The sequence below is a fragment of the Solea senegalensis genome, linkage group LG17 (assembly GCF_019176455.1).
Source record: "Solea senegalensis isolate Sse05_10M linkage group LG17, IFAPA_SoseM_1, whole genome shotgun sequence".
Taxonomy (NCBI): domain Eukaryota; kingdom Metazoa; phylum Chordata; class Actinopteri; order Pleuronectiformes; family Soleidae; genus Solea; species Solea senegalensis.
In genome coordinates, this window is record NC_058037.1 from 8,870,304 (window position 1) to 8,891,256 (window position 20,953).

At 40.4% G+C, this 20,953-nt stretch overlaps 1 protein-coding gene across 1 annotated transcript in view; it reads left to right on the forward strand.

The window, feature by feature from the left end:
* The first annotated feature begins 69 nt into the window (after window positions 1-69).
* The window catches only part of nbas (NBAS subunit of NRZ tethering complex), a 163,627-nt gene continuing 142,743 nt past the window's right edge, over window positions 70-20,953 (forward strand). The window contains exons 1-15 of the mRNA XM_044048460.1: window positions 70-353; window positions 629-680; window positions 987-1,023; window positions 2,805-2,882; window positions 3,787-3,834; window positions 5,029-5,072; window positions 9,074-9,207; window positions 10,721-10,854; window positions 14,289-14,387; window positions 16,200-16,338; window positions 16,418-16,483; window positions 16,603-16,731; window positions 17,122-17,185; window positions 17,718-17,911; window positions 19,453-19,728. Of these exons, the coding sequence (XP_043904395.1) occupies window positions 261-353; window positions 629-680; window positions 987-1,023; window positions 2,805-2,882; window positions 3,787-3,834; window positions 5,029-5,072; window positions 9,074-9,207; window positions 10,721-10,854; window positions 14,289-14,387; window positions 16,200-16,338; window positions 16,418-16,483; window positions 16,603-16,731; window positions 17,122-17,185; window positions 17,718-17,911; window positions 19,453-19,728 (1,587 nt within the window). The 5' untranslated portion in view covers window positions 70-260. The remainder of the gene's footprint in view (window positions 354-628; window positions 681-986; window positions 1,024-2,804; window positions 2,883-3,786; window positions 3,835-5,028; window positions 5,073-9,073; window positions 9,208-10,720; window positions 10,855-14,288; window positions 14,388-16,199; window positions 16,339-16,417; window positions 16,484-16,602; window positions 16,732-17,121; window positions 17,186-17,717; window positions 17,912-19,452; window positions 19,729-20,953) is intronic.

Consider the following 20,953-nt stretch of genomic DNA (forward strand, 5'->3'; position numbering starts at 1 on the left):
TTCGTGGTCTGAGGTACCAGCCATCGAACATTGGTTCCGGATAGCGAAGTAGCTCTTTAAAATACGTTCGAACACTCGTGTATTGTGTGTATATATGGTATAAACTATTTTATACAATATCATCGCAATACAGTTTTACAAACTTAAGACGTCAGTACCGATTGTTCTTATGGGCTATGTTCGTTTCCCAAAAGCGGTTTCCTCATATATATTGTCCCGTGTGGGTCGCCGTAGATCGTTGACAACTAGTTCAAGTAAACATGGCTGAAGAATCTCTGATTGACAGCGAAGAGGAACATATTTTGTATGACTTACTTGTTATTACCGAATGGCCGCCAGAGACGGACACTCAGGTTAGTCAGACTTCTGTTTTTGACAATCGTCAACTGGCTGTGCAGAACTTGTGTTGACCGTTAAAGTGAAAATGTCCGCTGAAACTCGAATACAGTAGTTGAGTTGTGTTAGCAGCACTAAGCCACGTAGCACAAACATATCAACTGTTAGTTTACCTCTGTCTATTTCACTCGAAATGTATTGTCAGCACATATTAGTAATTAACCATCCACAACTTGCTGTGTGGGAAAGAGACGAGTGATGAGCTCACCTGTCACTTTTTCAACATTTGCAGCTGCGAGGCAGCAAAGAACACAACACTTCTCTTGTTGCAAAAGCTGTAACAGGTAAGTTTTGTACCTTTACCTTTTAGTACCTTTTCTATGCACACACGAGGAACTACATCATCATACTTGACACATCAACACCTGACAGTGGCCACGACCATTTCCAAACTGATCCAATCACCTGTAGGTCCATCACACAATCTATGTTTGCAGCTTGTATGTTTAGACTACTGGTTTCGTCCTCCAGAATAATGTGTACCACTGTAACAATTAGGTTATGTATTATACAATGAGCTACAAAATGAGACAATATCACACATTTTGTGTAATTCTGTATGCTAACTGGATATGATGAATTTCTTATAGGGCCGTTCCGCTTAATTCTGCACTACTTGTGGTACAGGTAAGTTCATTATCATGATGCTGTTTTCAGAGGTGCACTGGCTTTAAGCATATAAGAGATTTAATAAACACATGAGATGGCTATAAAGACAGGTACATTTTAATTCTCCTCAGATGAGGCTGAACATGTAGCTTTGGTTCCCCCTGGTGGCTTGGAGGCATATAGCAAGAAACAGATAAGCATTGGAGAAACTTGAGCACAACTTACAATGCTATTTTAATTATCTACCCTTTGCTTGCGTGTTATGTGTGCAATACAATATAAGAACTAGGAACATCTGCTACATAAAAAATGATCAAAATAGCAACATAATCTTTAGAACAGATTATTATTTGAATAAGTGGTCAAACAGAGATCAAAGAGTCACCACAGGCATGAGCTCTGAGTGGCACAAGTGGATGTAGTGTAATTGTTAGCCTCTAGGGGCAGTATGTATATGTATATAAATCACATCATATATTTAAAGATATAAAGCTCATGTACAGTACAGCCAACCATTTATACATCATGTGAGGTCATCAAATCAAAACATAATCTCTGCAATGAGTACAAATCAAGAACTCATCTCGAGTTACTGAAGAATTAATGAAGATATTGATAATGTTTGCCCTCTTATTCCACAGTGGATGTTGGTTTGTGCCTATTGAAGGGATTTTGTAATTATAATCATATTTTAAGCTTTGTCGTTAAAAAACTGCGATTTTGTTTTTAGGCCAGTTAAATATGGATACATGGGAGGGCCTGCTCTTCATGTAGGGGGTTAAACAAAGGTCATTAAAATGCCACACTTCTTAATCATTAAAAATGTCTTTATCAATGTCATGTTTGAATTATTTTGATAGAGTGCCCACTGCCCTACATGCTAGTCACTAAAGGGGTAAGAACACCATGCACCACTACATTACTATTTCTAACTTTTTGCAACAGATTAAATATTACTGAACTGTGACAGCGGCTCTACCTCCTTTACTTAACTCCATTTCCTATAAAATATACTGCACCAATGTCTCACTGGAAAAAATCTATGCACTTCTCCGTATTTTACCATTAGCATGAATCCTGAAGTACTGACCTTGTTCGCTCTTCACAGTATTTGATGTACTATGGTAACAGATGGTTGGATGGGCCTGCAGTGGACTGTGTAAGGCCTGCTTATTCTCTCAGCAGGTGGTTGGCTGGAACCATCAATAACCTTGTTAAATATTTTAGAACTCCTCTAGCTATGCTTATTTATCAGCCCTTCTTCTGGATGAATGAAGACGACTTAAGAGTTTTATTTCGATATAACTGAGAGAGAGAAGGCAGGCGGACCACACAAGCTGTGATACTAGAAGGAGAAAAGACATTTCTGAAGATTTTGTTTCATGAAGACTGAATAGAATTCAGCACAGTCATGTCACGCATGAGTCAGAGGATCACTGACATAAATTACACTGAAAAAGTTAAAAAGTGAAATTGAATTGAAAATATTATGAAGTAGAAAAACACTGAAACATAACTTTTGTGTTCTCAAAGACCCAATGATTAAAACCTTGCGTCTAAATTAAATCTGCGACCTTGGTGATATTATCAAAATTGTGATAATCTACTCCTAGGTGTCCCAATAAATGAACTGCCGTAAGTTCAGAAGTGCATTCATACCAATCGCTGTAATACTGCACATGCATACATGTATGTAAATACTGTTAGCTCGTTGTAGAACAATGCTTTACGTAAACATAGCAGTGGGCAAATAGTTATCAACGTTTTCTGATGTGATCATCTTTTTGTTTTAATCTCAGCCCGTCCAGCTCTACTCTGCCTCTGGGTCTGGTCCGCCTGGCAAACAAGCAGATCAACTGGCATGTGGTGCTTGCAAGGTGCAACACACACACACGTGCACACGCACACACACACACGTTTGCCTAGCATTCGAGGTGAGAATCCTCATAGACATAATGCATTCCCGAACTCTAAAACCAGGTATTAACTGTCAAAAAGCCCTTCAAAGATGTGAGTACCAGCCAAAATGTCCTCACTTTTCCTTTACTTTTTCGGTCCTCACAAAGCTACAAATACTAGAACACACAGATCAACACCTCTCCTGGTTTCCTCTCCCCTTGCGTTGCTCCCTCAATCTTAATTGTTCTTATTTGAACGAACAAACCACGTAGAGAACAGGTGTTCATTTAATTGTCTATACAGTGGATTCAACCATTTAGTATGGCGTTAGTTAGTTTTTATTAGTATTTCCCTTAGGGAAAGTATTCCTCTGCATTTTGACCCATCCTAGATTTAGGAGCAGTGGGCTGCCACACTGAGTGGCGCCCGGGGTACCCCAGCCCTTTTTGGCCGGGTGGGGATTTGAACTGGCGACCTTCTGGTTACAAGTCAAGTTCCCTTTCCACTTGGCCACGGGCTGTTAAGTATGGTGAGTTACACCCTTGTATCTCCCCTTAAATCCCTCTGAACCTTTGTTTGTTAAGTGCTTTTACTTATTATTATTAATATTACTTTATACATCCTGGTGTGCATTGTGCTGCCACATACACACACACACACACTTTCTTTCAAACCTTGTCGCGGCTAATAGTGACAATGTTTTATCACCGTTACTCACCTCTAATCTTTATTTCTGCTCTCACTGGCATTTAATATTGTTGACAATAACATTTGTTTGCCTGTTTTTTCCCCCCATTTGCTCCTCTCACCGTCTGCTCGGTTGTGCGCCCTCTCATTTATTTCTCTTGTTCATTCCTTGCTGTTCTCTTGATTTCTCCACAGTAATGGCAAACTCTTGGCGGTGGTTCAGGACCAGTGTGTGGAGATTAGGTAATTATTGAACTCCATCCATCTCTGTGGGATAGTCGGTGTGCATGCAGAAGTGCTACAGTCTCAGGCTCTATCCAGAAAGTCATGTGTTTTTTTTAACACGTTAAGACCTCGTAAATATGTGTACAGTGTTGATTTGATACTTCAGGAGACACAACACTAAAGCTAACACTATGAAAATGTCAATGACTCTAAAATGTTTCAGTATTTGTTTGTGTGTGTGTGAGTGAGTGAGAGGGAGAGGGAGTGACAGAATAATCACACACGAGTGTGTTTGTGCTCATTCAAGTGGTTGTAATTATTTTCAGACATGTATCAATTTCCCTCTTACACAGAGAAAATATTCTCACGCAGCAGTTTGCTCCATTGACACAGTATAATCGTGTAAATGGAGCAAAATTGAATAGAGAGTCAATGGCAATGAACATGGTATACGGTGCAAATGCAGTGGCTGCAAACTGCTGTGTTTGGGCCTTTTACTTTTAGCACACTTAATTATCTTGAGAATTAATCTTCACTTCATTTTATATTTATGGAGAGTTGCAGTTTTTGCCCATTGCTCTACACACAATAACCCATTAAGACCGTGAAGTGGGGAAAAAAAGGCTACTCATTTTCCGAAGCCACTGTATTTGTTTCTGTCCAGAAGCTTAAAAGAGACAAATTTGTTTATATGCAGTCCTGATTGAAGATTCTTTTCCTTTTGCCCCTCATGTAATTTGAAGTCATTTACATGCACATAAAGCTATGTATGTCTTTGTTATTCACTGAAATCAGGCCAGTGTTTTGGGTGGCCTGCTTTAATTGAGTGCAATTGCTCGTTCCTCTATTCTCTGCACTTGTTATTGTGTGTTTCTCTCGAAAACTTTGTTTACACGACTGTTTTTTAATCACAGTGTTTTATGGCCTTGTTTCAAGGCATTAGTTGGAGTGACTGAGTGCTAACAGAGCTCAGTGGATAAGGCCTTGAGCTGACTTAAGAGTCTGTCCAAACACTGGCCACTCTGCAGCCCTTGTCTCTTTGATCCATCGAGCTACTTCAGTTGGCAGGCTATCAGTGGCTCTTATAACCCACCTTATACCAGGACATATGAGGCTACGACTGTGTGCACTTGTTGCCTTTTGTTGTGTGATAGCCTTGTAACGCTACCATGGTTTTCACCTTTTTTCTTTTTGTGTGTGTTTGCTCCTCAGGTCTGTGAGAGATGACTTTGGCTCTGTCATTGGGAAGTGCCAGGGTAAGCCCCTCCCCATTGTTCCATCAAACAAACAGTTAATGACATCCTCCCATGCTCAAATCACCCTAATAAACCCATGTGCTTCATACAGAAAAACGAGATATTACTGCTGTTGTGCAGTATGTACTTGTGCCTTTTATGTAGTACATGTACATCTGTCTTTTTAAGTAATCTAAAGAAATTAATGTGTGTCCTTGCACTGTACATTCATGCTCATTTTTAAACTGAAATACACAATTAATATATTGCAAAGTCAGTTAAATTGTTCTATTGTTGGCTGTTAACCCATACATACAAGATACAACGCCACACGATCACAAATAACATAGATTTTCCAGCAAAACAATGAGATTTTGCGTCTGTTTGTCCTGCGTCTCAGCAGGTGTAATCTACGGCCATATGGTAACAACATGTACTCGTAGAAAACAGGGTGACTTGGATCAGGATAAAAAAACAAAACATTAAGCTTTCTGCACACACTGAGCCTTGTACAGGAAGGGAAGGTCGTTCAATGTGCTGCCTGCCTGAAGTTGTCTTGCACACATTGGAGATGCTAAATAGCTTGATTTGTTAAAGGCAGATAAAAACAGAGGGTGAGGACTTGGAAGGTGTCATGTGGTCATTCTCATTTGAGTGAATATTAAACTTAACCTTGACCTGAATTAAATTATATTGCAAATTCAATCCGACAGGGAAAAAAAATTGAGTTAGACATTTTTTGCCAAATTGGTCAGCCCTACGCTATGCTATAAATATTTTTTGCAGTAACATTATTCACTACAATATGGTGCAAAATGATTTGATGCTTTGCTCCAATATCATGGATGAAATCTGTGCTAATATTACCATTGTACAATAAACACTGAATACTTTTTGCTCAATAGAAGAGAAAATAATTAACAAATGACAATATTTCAGTCCGTAGTATTACGTTTGGTCTCAGACACCCTCACATAGAATAAGATAATCAAAGGCTCCAGGCCACATTCGACTGCCTTGCAGGTTTTAATTAGCTTTTTTGTTTGTCCAACCATGTGAGTGTGTCTGGGCACGTTTGACCGTGATTGCGCACATCTACTACTAACTCTTGTGTTTGTTTGAAACAGGAATATCACTCGTGGTGGCAAATTTGTTTGTGTCAGTGTGAGTGTGAACAGCAACATTCCTTGTGCCGTCACACAGGCTCAATCTGCTTGATAAAAAAAAAAAAATAATAATTGCCCCGATTGTTTGACTGGAAATGAAACTGATTTGGTTTTAATTGCTCTGAATGAGGTCCAAATGTGTGTTTTTTTTATCCAAGTTTATTGACTTTAAGCTGCACTATTCAAAATGTCTGTGTTAGTGACTGAATAAATCCCTTTGCTTGATGGGAAGAAGAACATTCATAGAGGTGAATCCACAGAGTATGATCAGCTGACTGGAGATTCCCACAAGTCTGTGAAGAATTTATTGATCTGTTGTTTTGATGTTACAATCTACATCATTACTGCTTTGGTAGCAAACAACAAGTGAACATAGTGGAGCATTTAGCAACTGAAGATCCAGGACTTGGTGACCCGAAAAAGAGCAATTAGGACTTGCATTCATTAGGTGGCTGGAAAAATGGCTCTATATTGATGCGAATTATTCTATTTTTAATCGTCACAAAAGTGTACAAAATTAGACTATCGTCAGTTTAAATATCAATTTAAATCCCCTTTTTAGGGACTTTATCCACAATAATTAATCGACAATACGTATTGCAATACAATTTTCCTCAATATCAATAATTTTTTTTCCGTGAAGTGAGTGGTGTTTTGTCCAGAAACCACAAATAATTGGTTTCACTCAAAATCACACATTTTTCGTGAAATTGACTAGTTTGACTCATTTTTTTATTTGTTTTTCTCTCTATTTTGAATATGACAGGTAGTAGTGGCACCATAGAAAAACAAACAAACAAACTAAAAAACACTGGCAGATGGTGGTACAATTCCGTAACCTGGAGGTTCAACATGACAAATAAACATTTTGAAGAAGCTATAGTCCACATGTATTGAGCAGTGTCAAACTGAAACACACCCAAACGACCCCCCAGCAGTTTGCTCTCTGTTTTGTATTCACATTTTCTGCACATACAGCCTCAAACACACCATAAAAACATTTTAAGTGCTCAGTAAAAAGCCCAGAATGGAATTCTCCACCCTTTCCCTTCTTCTGTGTCCTCTCATCTTTTATTTTTTGTTCTTATTTTCATCATCTCTCACAGCTATTCTCTCTCTCTCTTTCTCTCTCACTATACTATATTTGTTCTGCTCTGGGTAGCCGTCATTATGGGTCGTTGTTTTAATGGTTCATAGTGTGGATAACAGTAGCCTCTGGGCCTGTGTAAACCTCAGCCTCCCTCCCCCTTTTTCATTCCATTTCATCTCTCTCTTCTTTATGTTACTTTTACTTCATTTCATTTCATGGAGATTTGTCGTAATGGATTTTGTGGTGATCCTGCCTTTTAATGGTATTTGCTTTTAATGGAGGAGCGTGCGTGTGTGTGCGTGCGTGTGTCTGTGTATCACTCTCTGTCTCTTTGTCGCTCTCTCCCGCCTCGCTCCCTGTTTGCTCCTGTTGCAGTGGAGTTGTCTCCCACCCCCGTACATAATTCATAAGTGTTGAGCTCAGATAAAGGCGTCTTTCGGTAGAAGGCATATATTTGACGGTCATCTGGTCTAACCTCCGCCCACACCGTCACTTAGGGGAGGACAAAACGACCCAAAAACTGGACAGTGGAATCCAATTTTCGAACTCCCTCGAAAAAGCCATCTGGAAATGTCGTCCTCTCACTCACAGACGAACATAGTGTATACAATACATAATGGAGGGGGGGTGAGATAACAAGGGAGGAAGTGTGAGGAAAAGATTGGAGCGAAGGAACATGAGGAGTACAGAGGAGATGCTTGATACCTATGGCTGTCTTAATGGCTCCATGTTCTTCGTCCTCCTCTTCAGCAGAAAGAGTCTCAAAGGTGTTTTAAATTGCCCTCTTCCTGAGGTGCTCTCTGATTTCTTCAGCTTTAAAATTTGGGGGAGCTATTATTTCTCTCAGTGGGTGCTGGATTCATTGTTTCTCTCTCTCACTCCCTCACGCTCTGTGTCTGTCTTGCCTCCCACTTCTTCCTTTTGTTCTTCATTTAAAATTCTAGTCATACAATATCCGACGCCTCCATTCGTTTGCGGTATTGCCCACCAGGGGTTGTAGCAGCTTTCCTTGGCTAAGAATGTTAATACAATTTATGCCAGTCACATTGTAATTTGATAACAAATAAACAAAAATGACGGCATATTTTGTTTTCCTCATAAAAATAAATAAGCCTGTGTTAGGTCTAGTTGCAAGAATACTTTACTTAGCATACATGCAAAGATCTTAATACTTTAAAATGCAATTCCATGTGTCATAAAATAATTAGGTATTCAAAACAGACCCGGGATCATAGAGCTGTCGGAGTGTTCCAGCTCTTCGATCACAGAGAAGTATGACAGCAGAGCCTTGAAAAAGTGCCAGCAGGCAGGGGTGTGCTTCATCACAGAGATATGGTTACACTCACAGCACTGCTGAGCCAGCAGATTGGTGAAACAGTAGCCTACACTTCAATAAAAGCTGGATTTATGATCTCGCTTCTCCTCCCCCTTTTCTCTCGGCCTCACTCCTTCACCCCTTCTCTTGCATCTCAAGTGTGCGTGTGAAAGTGTGTGTGTGTGTATGCACGAGTTTGAGAGACAATTATTGAGATGTATTACTCCACAGCTTTCCTTCATAGATGAATTGGATAGGTCCTTAGATATGCTGCTGATGTATGGCATTAGCTTTATCCCCCCTGTCCCCATCTATTTTCATTATATCATCGCATACTACAGAAATCCAGGGATTATTCTTTGAGAGGTCTGGTTTAACAGGCAATCCTTGGCTCGTCTTAATACCGTGGCGTTCCCTCTACTACTTTCTTTTTTTCTTTTGTCTGTTACAGTGCCAAAGGACCCGAACACGCAGTGGCGGAGAGTGGCATGGAGCCACGACTGCACCCTGCTGGCCTACGCTGATAGCACTGGCACCGTGCGCGTTTTTGACCTCATGGGCAGTGAACTTTTTGTCATCCCACCGGTAACCGTGCACCAGTCTTTGTTGTTGTTTTCTTAATATTGTCACTGTAAGTGGAAACCTAACATTAATTTGGCCTCCTTTCCATGTTCTACTGATTTTCCTTCATTCCCACACACGATTTGATGAATTGCACTTTTAAATTTCAGTGTGTGACAATTGGTGACATCTAAAGTTGATACCGCAGGTGGTAACAAACGGCAGACTCCTCTGCTTTTCTTTTCCAAGCACATCAAGGAACTATGGTGTCTTTCAAATGGGAAATACACTGTGTTCTGGCTGCTGTAGACAGTTGGCACCTCCATTAAAACAAGGCCATTGCCTAAACTACATATACAAGGCTTTTCATTTTAAGTGATTATACGCTGATACAAACAAACAAAATCAGTTCAATTTTGCCAATTTACCCTCCCTAAATGTTACACCATGGACTTTTCACTGCAAATCCTCCCTGGTTTGATGTCATTGAAAGGTTCTCTATTCTGTTGTATTGTTTTGTTTGTGTGAATGAAATCATTGGACAGAGGGTAGACGACTCTGCTGTGGGAGATGTGACTGTATTTGCAGTTTCTCAGTGACACAGTTATGGGGCTTCAGACATCCATAATCTCGCCTCCAGAGATAAGTTGGGCCATGCTCTGCTGTTGTGGCACAGATTTACTGGCCACTTTGAGCTGCCTGTCACCTCTGAAGAGAACCTCTCGTCGTCAGCCACCCTCGGGGCTCTGTGTCTGTCTCTCCTGCTTTCAAATTCATTGTCTTGTTGCTTTTTCTTTTCTCCTCTTTACTCTTTGTGTCCCATTTCTATTTCTCTCCCCGTCTGTTTAATTTTTCACACACCTGCTGCTCCTCCACTCGTCCCCGGATCCTTTTTTCTGCATCTCACTCTTACATCCCCCAGTAGCTCTGTTCACCCTGCCATTTCAAGTCTGTCTCGCCTTTCCCTATTCACTGTAATGCCATCTGTGTGCCACATATTATAATACCTCCATCATTCTCTCCCCCCTCCTCCATGCATCAGATAATATCAGGGCAGACACTCGTCCTTCTCCCCAGCCACACTCATATTTCGGAGTCTGTGATCCTCATTCCTTTAGTGCCACTCTACTTTGTTATGCATCTACAGTGTGTGTCTGTCTGCACACTTACACTGGCACTCCCCACTCTTCTGTTCTGTGTCTCTTGTTTGTCACCGTTAAGTGCTCACACTGGTGCTATTTTAGGAGATGATAAAAATTCCTGCTCTCCCACCTCCCTTGCTTCCTGTCACGTTCTCTTGTTTTCTCCTCCCTGTCCAATAATGTTCCTCTTTTTCCCCGTCTGTTCCGTATTCTTTAAGAAATGTTGTTGGTGTGATCTATCTTTGTTGTTACCTCTTGTAAAAACGCGGTGCGGGCACAGACTAATAAATATTGTAGAGTTTTCTCCGTTTCTTTTGATTTCCCCTGTCATTTGCATCAGCCGATTTCCATACGGCTCCTGACTTTTCTTTTTCCGTCTCTCTATTTTGACCCAGGTATCGAGTTTTCCGGGGGATCTCAGCTGTGCGGTGGCAGGTCTGATCTTCTTGGAGTACACAGCCAGTGCTCAGTGGTCAGCCGAGCTGCTTGTTATCACATATGGGGGTGCTCTCAAGAGTTATCTCGTCAGGTGAGAGACAAAAAACTACTGATTCACCTATTAGTGGTATTAGTGTTCTCAAAGCATCTCTATGACTCTCTCGTGACATTAAAGAAAAAGTATACGGTAGTAGGTTCCTGATCCTCCTCTAAGTCCCAAGTATGGATAAACACATTGTACTTAAGCTTATAACAAACAAACATTCATAATCTTTGTTCTATTTAGTGGACACACTCATTAAACATTCACAGCACTGGCATAAAGTGTAAATGGCCTCTTGGATTTAATAACTGGTGGAAGCTCCTTTGGCAGCACTAACGTGAAATAAGTACTCCCTGTTATCTGTGGACCCAACGTGCTTAGTACTCAGTCATATACATATGATGTCTGATAGGAACGGCCCTCAAGGTCATTCTGCAGCGTCTTGGGGTGGATTGATGCTTTGGCTCCGACTTGGCTACTTCAAAAGCAGGTTTTCTTTGTTCAGAGTCATTCTGTAGTAGATTTACTTTGATGTTCAGGGTCATCGTCCTGCTCCATCACCCATCCTCTTCTTCCTGACACCATCCAATAAATTACTTACTAGATAAATGTGGGAGTTCAGTTCCCGCTTCATAATGACGAGGTGCCCAGGTCGGAGGCAGCAGCGCAGCCCCCAAATCATGATGCTTTTTCTTGCTACACTTTGCCATTTTTATGTTGGTATGCAGGGCCCCTGCAAAGAACTACATGTTCTTTTCTATGTGGTGACATTTGTGTGATCACTGCTTAAAAAAAATCGGTAACACTTTAGATTAGGGAACACCTATTTACACATGTTTACTTTATGTCTTGTTGATTGTTTATTTATGTTTCGTTGATTGTTTATTTTATAAAAAAAAAAGTCCTTTCTATTTATTAAGGTCTGGTATGCTACTTATATGCATGTTAGTAAGCACATAGTTAATTGTGAATATGTGTTCCCTAAAGTGTTACCAAAAAATCTACCAAAAATGGAGATTCAAAAGGTACTCTTTTTTTATTAAGTTCAAATATTAATACTGTTTTAATTGTAGATTGATGAATAGTGATATTAACCAGCAAGCAAACCCTTCTAAACTACATTCAGAGATCATTCAGTCATTTTCACGCCTATATCAACCGCCTGCATCAGATCATTCAGTTTAAACAACGACTCAAGAGTTTTCTGGCCTCTGAAACTAAGCTATTAGAAAGGCTGCTGGCCACGTCTCAGTTTAAACGACCTCAGCCTTCGGTGGTTGTGTTTGAAGTGGCACTAATTTGCGGAGTTCCACTTTACAACTGACATTTATCGCTTAAACTGACCAAATACTCTACGCCTGAAACTACTGTGTATGAAACTTCAGCTTGAGCTGAAAAAGCTGCCGCTTCAATCATTAACAATTCAACCGCTTTCATGTTTTACTCTTCACAGTTCTTCTTACGGCGCTTATATTCACACTGACAATTCAACTGCCTACAGGGCTCGAAATTAAAATGACTACTTCAAAGGCTATGAGCTACTGTACTTGAACTCATTTAAGCTACTTTTAGCGGTTACTGTACACACGTCAAGTGACGCTTCTCAATGCCTCAGCTGCTGTTTGTGGTTCAGAATAAACTGCGTCTCAGATGCAAACAACTGAAGGACATTTTGCGCCACCGTCACAGCTTTACGAAATGTTGCCTCTTCGCGTTTCCTTGATATTCAACCTCACTTTTGAGCTTCAAAGCATATAAATGTGGTGTTCGTTTGTAATTCCACTCACATTTTGAAGATGGGGCAGAAAGAACAATTTGGAGCTGCTCTATTATTGTCTAATTTACATGCATGAGCTGTTTAATCTAAACTTTTATAGCACCATCCAATAGGTAGACTTTGATGATGTATTTGTTTGTATGTAAACAATACGGAGACTGGCATCTGTCTCTGAAAACCAATACTACTACTTGCAAGTTCTTATTCAGAGACACATTTTTAATATTTGACATTTGGTTTTGTGTGTGTGTGTGTGTGTGTGTGTGTGCTTTCCTCATGGGTGCCCACACTTTCCCCTTTTTTCCCATGTAACATTATTTAACAGGGCATTATTTCAGAGATTTCCGATTACATTTTGTATGATTATGGCAGTCCAAGACACCGGATGAGATTGTGTGTGTGTGCTGAATCTCGATCAGGTGACACCCTGCACCACACAACTTTTGCTTCAGTTCTGCAGACAAGAGAGGAAAATGTTGATTTATTTTTCTATTACAGGCAGATAAATGGTGTTAGCTGTCTGCTGTGTCTGTGTGCGTGTGTCTTTACGGCATACGCACTGACCTTGTCAGGACCAGTAGTGCTCATGGAGACCAAAATCTGGTCCTGGTAAGGCAGAACCTCATTGCTGAGGATCTGGTTTACTTGAGGGCTAAGATTTTAGATGTGGTTACGTTAAATTTAGGGTAAGGCATTGACTGGTTATGAGTACGTATAAGGTTTTGTTGAGGCTGTCCAAATGAATGGAAGCCAATGCAGTGTCCTAAGAAGACTAGCTGCCCTGTGTGTGCCTGTACTCATATGCATGTCTCTCTATGGTTCACACATTTAGTTTAAAAAAGGTCATTGCTGTGACCTTTGGGAATTAATAAGGTTAGTGTTGGTGTTAAAATTGGGGTTTTGCTTAGGGTTGCCATTCAGACTGTGGTTAGATACAATGGTTATGTTTGGGGTAGGAGCTTGTTTTATTGTGTTTATCCCAATCTGCTGTTGGCTTCTGACAGCTGTGGGCTAAGGAATACATATTGCAAAGGATGGGTCCTCACAGATATAGCTTCACAAGTGTGGTGTGTGTTTGTGTGTGTGTGTGTGTGAGAGAGAGGGAGAGGAGGTAATTAAGATGTGGGAGACATTTGCACCAGATTTACTCTGAAAATGCTGGCTTGTTTTTCAAGGTTCATTTTCACTATGGAGCTTATACCCGCTCTTCTTTTTCATGTGACTGCATTCCAATATTGTCGCTCAAACATGTCGAATTACAATTTCGGAATTATAGCTGAGCCTTGACAGTAAATCATCTCTCTCATTCTCCTGCCTGTGCGACGCGTCTGTATGTATGTGTATGGACAAATGTGAACTATGGGGACCTTGTAAATCTTTCAGTGTGTTCTCTTTTCTTACAGCGATTTCTCTTCCCTTTCTCTCCATACAGTTTACATTGCAAGGAGACATTTCCCCAGTGAGATATCTCACAAATTACACATCTACTCTAGTACAAATCTAATTTAGATTGCCCACTTAAATTTAAAGAATACATTTAGCTGTGCCTCATTTTAATTGCGGCTCAAACTGAAACGGCTCTGTCATCATATGCAACATCTCTGTTGCACCATTAACATCTCTCCGCAATGTCAATGTTTTAGATTGTTTTTGTGCCAGAGTTCACTCATTGTTCACTTGTCACGTGACTTTTCCCTTCTCTCAGTGTGGGAACCAATCAGAACTTCCAGGAAAACCACAGCTTCAGTTTCTCTGCCCACTACTCGAATGGCATCACCTCGGCTGTTTACCACCCTCTCCACCGGTAAGGGAGTTGTTGTCAAATTCTAACACCACATCAGTCTGGAGTGTTTGCAGAATATAGTTGAAACTTAGGAATATTTTGGAAAATTACCATTTATTCCGCATTAATGCGGTTTATTGGCTGAAGCATTCACTTGAGACCCTCATACATTTTATTTTCCCAGGTCGCCATAGTCCAAACCTACTTTTCACTTCTTGGGTGGTGTTTCATGAAGTTTATTTTTCATATTCAAACATATAGTGTACATGTATGTATGTATGTATATGTATATATATATGTGTATATATATATTATATATATATATACATATACACATATATACAGTACATATACATATATATCTCTATTTATATATACACATCTACAAATACATATGTGTATATATATATTTATATATATATATATATATATATATATATATATATATATATATATACATATATACACAGTCTTTGAATTCATTATAGGCTTAAACCCATTATTGATGATGCATTTAATATATTTGAGGGATTTGTCTGTCTCTTGGTATCTATGGGCTTAAAAAATTAAGTACCAACATGTTTTCTTTAAGGCTGTAAATTCATATTATTCATTATTTTGTTATGTATGTATTCTCTAAAAATGTTACCATGAAAAAATGTGAAATATACACTTTATTCTATACTGTAACTACATTGTGTTGTATACAAATCTTAAAGAGGTTCCTATAACCACATACTGTGGTCTACACATGTGTGATTCTGCATTACTTAGGAGTAAATGAAGCAATCACCTTAATGCACTGCCTGTAGGGACGCACTATAACAATCCAGAATGTCTGTGGCCTTTCTTTACCAAGTACCAGTCAAAGGTTTCACTCATTAGTGTCCGACTCACACCTGGTGACCTTACTGTTCTCCCCACGCCTTCACAGTCTGCACAAACCGGGTTTACTTTGGCCCGTGACGCCTGGTTAGGCAGCCTAATGGAATTTGGCAGCGACTGTCAAATGTTTGCCAGCCGATAGACGACATGCAACTTTAATGGCCCCTGTGTGAAAACTGGGTCAGTAAAGCAGACAATAGGTTAGCGAGAAGATGGGGGGGGGATGAATATGAGGGAAAATCATAATCAGCCAAACCTTCGTGTGGATAAATGAATTGTATATTAAGGAATATATAACATATTTTATATGATGTGATACACCTGTGGGTTTACAAATGATTACAAATGTTTCCAAATGTGCAATTATGTGCACATATGATCATTTTCATAAGAATTGCTGACAGTAATTACAATACATCAGTGCGTGCAGGATATGTGCATCTCTATATCACATTATTCAGGAAACATAGCTTATCCTATCAAACTTGAGCCTTAAGTGCTTTCTGTCAGTTTACCAACTCATTTCTTGTAGCTCTACCGTAGGTTTAAGGTTACTCTATGCACTAGGGGGCAGTGTTGAGCTGGACAGAAGTGCTTCATCCACACCTCCCCCCTGCGTTCCTGGGCACTGTGGCATCTGCTCTGTTTCACTGCAAAAGACAGACCTGCAGATCACTGCGGTCACTGTGGTGTTGTTTGTGTCTTAACTGGGCTCGGCAATTGATTCCAATCAGACTTTTATCTGTGATAAATAACTTCAAACCCTGTTCTTGGCTAAATGGTTCCTCCGTTGTGTGAATACCCCAGAAACCTTGGCTTGAACCCAAGCTGAAGGATGAGCCACCTTAATTTGCTGTCCATGTTATGTAGTGCTAATTGATCTGTTAGAGGTGCAGCCATGGAGGTGCTAACTCTGAGTGTATGTGTATACACAAACTTGTTTTCCAGATTGCTCCTAGTGGGAGGCTGTGAGTCTGGGGATGACACCATGTCCAAGGCCTCTTGCTGTGGCATCACAGCCTGGAGGACTCTCTCGGGCTCACCGCACTACAAGCAGGTCACCAGCCATGAAGATGATGTCAATCCAGTGAGGAGACTACACACACGCACACACATGCACTGATATTCAAACAGCATCTAACACACTCAATCTTGTCATCTGTTAGAATCAGAAGAGAGGTTTTTTCAGGATCCCCAGTTTCAGGTTCTTTCCAAGACAAGGAGATGAAAAGGTAGCACACTCCCTCTCTCTCTCTCTCTCTCTTTTTTCTATATGCCTTGTCAATCAAAAGTTTAACCTGGAATACATTTAGGAGCTTTCTCTTAAGCTAATAAATGTTGTATTTTTAAGGACGGTGTCTTCCGCATGAGCCTGAGCCCCGATGGTACCCTCCTGGCTGTCATCCATTTCTCAGGGCGACTGTCTCTCTGGGACATGCCCTCACTTAGACAGAGGGCCACATGGAACCAGGAACAACAGGTACAACTTTAAGCTGCTTATGTTTACTGTACCTGTGTTTTATACCTGCATGTATGAGTTTGCTAATTCAGAATAAATCTCTGTCGAGCTTATATTTTGTACATTAGACGCCTGAACGGCTGTATGTACGTAATCTTGCTCTGGCCCAAATATGATTATGAAAAGAGAGGGATTCTAAACGAGGTGGCTTTGAGACAAATCATATTTGCCGAGTGTTGTGTGTATATGTTCTGCTTCGTTGCCGGTCTGAGTTGAGCCGTGTGTCTGTGCTTGCTGCAAGTGTAAACAGGTTTAGCAGATTAATTCCTCTATCCCCCCCTACTCCTCTCTTCTTCTTCTTTTTTCACTCCCTCCTTCTTTGGTGCCTCTATCCTGCGGTCCTCCCTTTAGCCAGGATTTGAGGAGATCAACCCAGAGTGGAAGACATCGCTGGAGAGACGGAAGAAAATAAAAGGTAGTTTGGCCTCAGGAGAGCCAACCTTGTTGCTGACACAGCGGCACATGCTGGATAAAATTTAATGGTCTTTGACATGTCTTATTCACTGAATTATACAGTTATTTAGACCTGCAGCCATATTTCAAGGCTAGCAAATATATATTTATCTCCCGGTGTCCGTGCTAGTGAGTGAGTCTGTGCATCTCTTTACATGTGCCGTCGTCGTCTTGTTTCTGAAAGTGTGGTTGTTTGTGCAGACATACAGTCTATTTTGACAGTTTTGGGCCAGTTGTGATGACAGCTGTGACAGCTTCTGTATAAGACATAATCTGTGTGTAAGCGTTGATCCCATGCATAACAAGTGATACATACGACCACAGGTGCAAATGTGTCTCAGGATGAAGCGCATTTTAAAATAGTCCAGAAATCTTAGTGCTAATGCATCCACAAGGCACCCTCATGGAAATCTTCTTTATCAGCCGTCACCCAGCTTCCTCTGGTGTATAATCACATCATTATACACCTTATGTCTCTTTATACCCTTTTCCAGATAAGGAACAGTACTACCCGCTGGTGGATGTGAGCTGGTGGAGTGACAACGTGTTGATTATGGCTCGCTGCTCCGGCTCCGTCACCGTCTCATCCGTGAGGACGCTCCGCAACCTCCTGGGCAAATCCTGTGAATGGTTCGAGCCTTCACCTCGAGTCACCGCAGCGCATGACGGCGGCTTCCTCAGCCTGGAGGTAAACCGTCATGTGCCACATGCGCTTGAGACTCGTGGAAGCATCTTTTAGAGCTGAACATATATTACGAGTCCATATATTCACGGTCTGCACTGCCTTTGCTGTTTGGGGTTAGAGTGTATATAATGCCAAACAACAATTCGTTCATGGAAATGTCAAGTCTTTGGTTTCGTTAAAGGCTGGCAAGGAAAAAAAGAAAAAAGAAATGCATTTGAGGACGCTTTTTCTAATGCAAAGTGAGTCTGTTGCGCAGGAAAATCAATCTTGTCACAAATGTGTGCATTGATTTGTGATTGATCCTTTGTGCTGAGAGCTGATATGATTCCCCCCAGGACGTCTTCCTTTGACAAATACAATCTTTTCCCGAAGCGCTACATGTTTATATTCATTCAGGCCTTTTTGTTTTTTAGTTTGGGAGCAACATCGTGTATGTGTGCATGTGTGTATATAATAGTGGAGGAAAGGCGTGATGATGAAATTTGTATCCCGGTTTATTTGTTCCCCGCACACAAAGACCCTGATCACATCACCGCTTACTTTTATTCTCTCTTTTTTTATCTGAAAGCATAGAAAAAAAGAAGAGAATTTTTTTTCAACTTTTGGGAAAAGGTTTCATCAGCTTGCTTTCACATTGAGTGTGGGGGGGGAGGTTGGATGCCTGCAGCTGTATCTACAGCTGATAGTGTGTTGAAATTATCGTGATGATGGGGGTTTATACTGTGTGAACGCCTCCGTGGATGTGGAATAACATGGCCTCTCATATATTAATGATGATTAGAACATGTGCATTTTCGGAGTGAGGACTTATGAGTGCATTAGTGCAGCACAGTGGGAACCTTCTTAGTTCCCTATTGATTAAGATGCTTAATGTTTTACAGGTGCTAAATGTTTCCCCAGCTGGGGACAGAGCTCTGTTGAAGGGGCCAGCATTTTATTTTTCTCTACTGAGCGAAAAACCCAGAGGGGCCATCGCTACGAAATATGAGGACTCACTACAGTGAGCATATGAAAAATGGGCAAATGATTTTTTCCCCCCATCTGAGGCAATAACAAATGTGGAGAAGAGGGACAATAAGTGTTGTAGAAAGTACTTTTGGCAGCTTGGATTTAGGTTTTCTATTGAGCAGCTTGACCTTGCTGGTGTTTTGTGCTCAGACAGCCTGCTGATCCGGCATGAAGCCGTGAAATTAAGTGCAGTTACCAGCCTTAGCACAGCTAGATGTAAACTCTGCTTCATTTCATCACATGCTTCATTTTTTATTGTTCACATCCTGCTGTGAAAAAGACTTAGCATCAGAAAGTTGCCCCGGACAAAGGCTGTATATCGGAGTCTCTCAATCAATGGGAACGAGTGTGCTTTCTTAATGTATTTTATATAAAAAGAAATAAAACTGGCTTTTTGACAGTATAGATAAAATGTGTCTTTACATGTGCATTTATTTATGTGTTTCATTTGATTTACTTACATATGTTTTATCGAACACATTTTTTATCCTCTTAATGTGTAATCTCCGAGTTTAACACCGCTTTGTTGTCCACAGTGTGAGGTGAAGCTTGCACAGAAGCGCGCACGTTTGGAGAGCAACTTGAGCAGCGGGGCCAGTGACGACGAGGAGGGAGATGAAGGAGGGGATTCTGACTCGGACGAAGAGTCCTCCGCCAAAGCCCGCTACTTTGGCTACGTCAAGCAGGGCCTGTACTATGTGACGGAGATGGAGCGCTTCGCCCCACCGCGTAAGCGCTGCCGCACTGTGATGAAGAACTATCGTCTGGTTAGCCTGAGGTCAACCACACCAGAGGAGCTGTACCAGAGGAAGGTAGGGGGCTTGACACAGCATGTAACTGACACATGATGATGAGTCTAAATATCTTGAAATGCTAAGCTTGTCTTGTTTTATGATGTATAAAGAAAGAAGAAGAATCTCTTTTCTACCTTAGTCTATGTGCTAGTGCTGGGTGAAAAAAAACCAGCCATCATTATAATATCGTTTTCTTTAATGCCGATATAATCTAAGGTCATTATGCTGTGTGTGTGTGTATGTATGTATATATATATATTTATATATATATATATATATATATACATATAGTTTATGCATTGTGTAAACACACGCTTTGAATATCGTTAGCCTTTTATGTCCAGATGTTTAAAACAGTTAACAGTTCAACTTTTACTTGGAAGCAAAAATAAATCTTTATTTATCTGACATTTAATGATAGAATTATCAATATTGACTAGTTTGCATGAAAGCTTATTCATATCTACAGAGTGCTCCCTTTTATGTTTTAGAAGACTTCCTGTAAAACTTGAATCCATGTTGGGCCCTGAGTGCTTTAAATATTGAAAGGGTTTGAAGAGATAAAGGGTGTATTCGTCTATGAATATAATCTGAGATTGTCTAGGTGGTAAACATTGTACCACTGGGATCCTTTCCCTGTATTTATACTGTATTTCTGCACAGTCACATAATTGCTGTGTGTGTGTGTGTGAGAGACCTGTGTGGACAGGCCCTTTGATATGACAAGTCAGGTTTTAGCTGCAGTGTCAGGTTTTAGCTTCATTACAGCGCACACAACAAAATGCTTATGTGCTTAGACGACTAAAGATGTTTCTGTGTTCATGCTGTAATGCCCTCATGTTCCCGTTTGAGTGTTTCTTCAGCTCAGTAAGCAAATCATATTAAAACTGCTACATAAGTAACATACACCTCTTTATACTGCCAGTGATCGGGTTTTAAAGGTATAATACGTAACATTTTATAAAAACAACAAGACTATATTAAAGGTAACAGACCTTTAAATGAAGTCGTACACTTTGTTGAGCTGCTGTGATGATTTACATAGGGTTTGCCTTTGAAAATCACCTCAAATTATACACTTTAAATGCTCTAAATCCTTCTTTGTACTCAATAAAATACACATCTGCTGGTCCAGATATTTCACAATAAAAGCCTTGATGGGGAAAAAAGTGAGAATTAAAATTAAGTGGTCCTTCCAGGCAATGGTTATAGGACGTGTTGTGTTAGTGTGTGACATGCGACG